Source organism: Salvia splendens, chromosome 13, assembly GCF_004379255.2.
Source record: "Salvia splendens isolate huo1 chromosome 13, SspV2, whole genome shotgun sequence".
Classification (NCBI taxonomy): Eukaryota; Viridiplantae; Streptophyta; class Magnoliopsida; order Lamiales; family Lamiaceae; genus Salvia; species Salvia splendens.
The window spans coordinates 17,213,602-17,217,213 of record NC_056044.1 but is presented as its reverse complement, the minus strand read 5'-3'; the positions used below and the strand labels follow the sequence as shown (position 1 = coordinate 17,217,213).

Genomic DNA, 3,612 nt, shown 5'->3' with positions numbered 1-3,612 from the left:
ATTAGCCATTTCAAAGACCATCTTCTTCTTAGCCCTACTAACCTCCGAACCAGTTTCGAGGCCAACGCGTTTGAGGGCACGTCGTGATTTCTCCGGGTGCGGGCGTGCCAACCCTTTTCGTTTTTGCCCGTACTATTGAGTGAAAGTTCCATTCCGGCGAGGAGAGGGGCTGCACCAGGTGAATCAAGGCCGCGGCATCCCCCTCCGACAACTTATCACCGGCCTTCACCATTTGTGGGATGCAACAATCACATTTCACCTCCCTCAAAGGGGAGGGAGGAAGAGAGGGCGAATTCTAGAGAGAAGGGAGAGCTTCTCACTCTAGAATGGCGCATTACTCAAAAGGCCAACTTCCGAATGAAATGATCCTGCCCAGTCTTTATGTATCTCGGCTATATAGAAATTACTCTTGGCGAGTTTGATTTGTTGGTCCGAAACCTCCACATAAACTTCAAGGCATGATCTTAGGGGCCTAATAGATGGCGCGGCCGCTTGGGTGAATATGATGATGTCGTCGGCATAGGCTAGATGACTTATCTCCATGCAGTGCCGAGCCGACTTAAAAGACATCTCTTTGTGTCCCAGAATAAGTTTATCAAGCGCCTTTGAGAGGTATTCCGCCGCGATAACAAACAGAGCCGGGGAAATGGGGTCACCCTGTCGGAGACGTCGGGTAGATTTGAAGAATCCCGAGGGGGCGCCATTAATTAGCACCAAGAACCAGCATGTGCCAATGCATCATTCAATGAGGGAGATCCAAGCTTCCGGGAATCCCATCCGACGTAGGACCTTGATGAGGAACGGCCACTGGAAGCGGTCATAGGCTTTATCCAAATGGAAGGGGGCTTCTCTAGAGGTACTTTCCCGTTCCTTTATTTGGGGGTTCCAATTTATCGAGGTGTGAAGCGCTCGGATATGTTTATGTTCCTACGGGAAAAGATAGCGGCTAGGATCTCAGGGTGGGCCCATCGACACCTTTCTTTCGGGGGGAGACTCACATTGATCAAGAGCACGCTTGAGGCGGTCCCACTGCATATCTTTCAAGCAATCGAGCCTACCAGTGGAGCCCTCAAGCAGCTGGACCAGCAAATGGCTCGCTTCTTCTGGGGATCGACTAGTGATAAGAAAAGGACACACAGGAAATCGGCTGGGACCAAATCTGCCTCCCCACGGCCGAAGGGGGCCTTGGTATCCGCAACCTTAAAGAGGTGCTTCGTGCTTTCAATATTAAACTTTGGTGGAGGTTTCGTGAACAAAACTCCTTGTGGGCACAATACATGATGGCCAAATATTGCCACAAAGCATCCCCTCTAAAATCTAGAGCGTCCGGAAGGCATAGCCCGACGTGGAAAAGGTTGCTAAAGGTGCGACATCAAGCTCATCCCCACGTTAGATGGGTGGTGGGACAGGGGAAGATTTATTTCTGGGACGACATTTGGATTGGGGATGTTGCGCTAAGGGAGCTATGCATTGACGACCGGGCGCCCCCCTTGACTATGGTTTCGGATTTCATCCGGGATGGGACATGGGACGAGGCCAAGTTACACATGCTCCAGGACCAAGCCGGCCTCTCCTGGATGGACGAATTCTCTTTGGCCACGACATGGGAAACCATTCGCTCACAAAGGCCAATCATCCCGGGGCTTGATATTATTTGGAAAGCCGGACTCACCAAGTCAATTGCAATTTTCAATTGGCGCCTCTTGTCGAATCGGATCCCGGTTGACACAAAACTCCAATGGAGAGGGATTGAGATGGCATCCAAATGCCAATGCTGCCCTATTGGACCGAACGTTGAATCCTTGCAACACCTTTTTATTCAAGGCCGTGGGGCAACTAGCATATGGAGGGAATTTGATGGGTGGTTCATGGGATCTTCTCCGCCGATCAGAATCAATGATACAATCCCGGAGAGAGTCGACGTGTGGTCACGAAGGACACAACAACAAGATAAGAAACACTTGTGCCATGCCTTGCCATATCTCATCATGTGGTTCATTTGGGCGGAACGAAATAGGAGCCGACATGACCAAGTCCCCTTCAAACCTTACAATATGATATGGCAAGTGCAAACCTTCATCCGGAATGGCATGGCTATTGGTACCATCAAGCCGAAGCCTTGGACAGGTGATGGTTCCGCGAATTTTTGATGGTGAAGAATGCTGGAAAATATAGATCACGACACAGAGAATTTACGTGGTTCGATTTACTGAAGTAAATCTACGTCCACGGGAAGAAGGGAGGGCAAGATTGTATTGCTTGATCTGGGATTACAGCTTACAACACAGACTTGCTATATGATATTTTATCTCTAGAGAGCTTAACCTTTTTCTATCTGATCTAAGTTCTATTTATACCTTGAACTAGGATCGTGGTTTGCAGCCCCACTAACAAGATCGTGGGTGAGCAATAACTGCTCAATAACTGCTTCGTACCACTAAATAGATCGTGGGTATAGTGGAGGTCGTGGAGGCCTTTCATGAGTCCACTAACTCCTAGTTCGGTCGAATGCTGAGACCGAACTGCTGGACTTTACCGATCAGCTCTTGCCGATCTGAGAGGAGAGCTTGACTGGTCGGCTTTTACCGAGCTGTAGGCTGAGTCCGAACTCTTTGGTCGTGCCGAACTCTTTGGTGCCGAACAGATACTCTTTCTTGGGCTCTGGGCTGATGGGCCGTCACTGTTATTGGGCTTGCCATTAGGGTTTAGTGGCAGAACGAAGTCAAGTCATCCATGACGAAGTCCGTCAATTATTGAAGGCGGATGTGTTATTCGAAGTGAAGTATCCTTCGTGGGTGGCCAATCCTGTCATGATCAAGAAAAAGGAAGGAGGATGGCGGATGTGCATAGATTTCACCGATCTAAATAAGCACTGTCCCAAAGATTGCTATCCCCTTCCGAACATAGATAAAAAAGTAGAAGCTTTGATAGGCTTTGAAATTTTTTGTTTTCTTGATCTGTACAAAGGATACCATCAAGTTTTAATGGATGAGATTGACGCTTCAAAAACGGCCTTCATTACTGATTTCGGCATTTTCGCTTATAAAAAGATGCCATTCGGTTTAAAGAATGCCGGAGCCACTTATCAAAGGATGGTAGACAAGCTTTTTCGGCACCTGATTGGAAAGGAGATCGAAGTGTATGTTGACGATATAGTCGTCAAAAGCAAAAGCACTTCGGAGTACGAGCACAACCTCAAGTCCACTCTCAACGTGCTCAAGAAAGCCAACCTCAAACTTAATCCCCAAAAGTGTACCTTTTTGGTAGATTCGGGAAAGTTTCTGGGTTGTTGGGTTTCAAAGGACGGACTCAAGGCAAACCCCTCAAAAGTTCAAGTTGTTCAAAACATGGCGATGCCGAAGTCCATACATGACGTGCAAAGGCTAACCGGATGTCTAGCCGCACTGAATCGATTCCTTTCTCAAGCAGCCGAAAAGCAACTGCCGTTCTTCACGGTGTTGAAAAAGGCACCAAAGTTCGAGTGGGGAGCCGAGCAGAAAAAGGCCTTTGACGAGCTCAAAAGTTATCTAGCCGAGCTTCCTATTCTCTCTGCTCCAACCGAAGCCGAAGTAATATTCTTATACTTAGCGGCATCGGGTCAAACCATCAGCG

At 48.2% G+C, this 3,612-nt stretch overlaps 1 protein-coding gene across 1 annotated transcript; it reads left to right on the top strand.

The window, feature by feature from the left end:
- The first annotated feature begins 1,280 nt into the window (after nucleotides 1-1,280).
- On the top strand, nucleotides 1,281-2,150 carry LOC121760608. Its single transcript, XM_042156249.1, has one exon. The coding sequence runs from the start codon at nucleotides 1,281-1,283 to the stop codon at nucleotides 2,148-2,150; it is 870 nt and encodes a 289-aa protein (XP_042012183.1).
- Nucleotides 2,151-3,612: the final 1,462 nt, after the last annotated feature.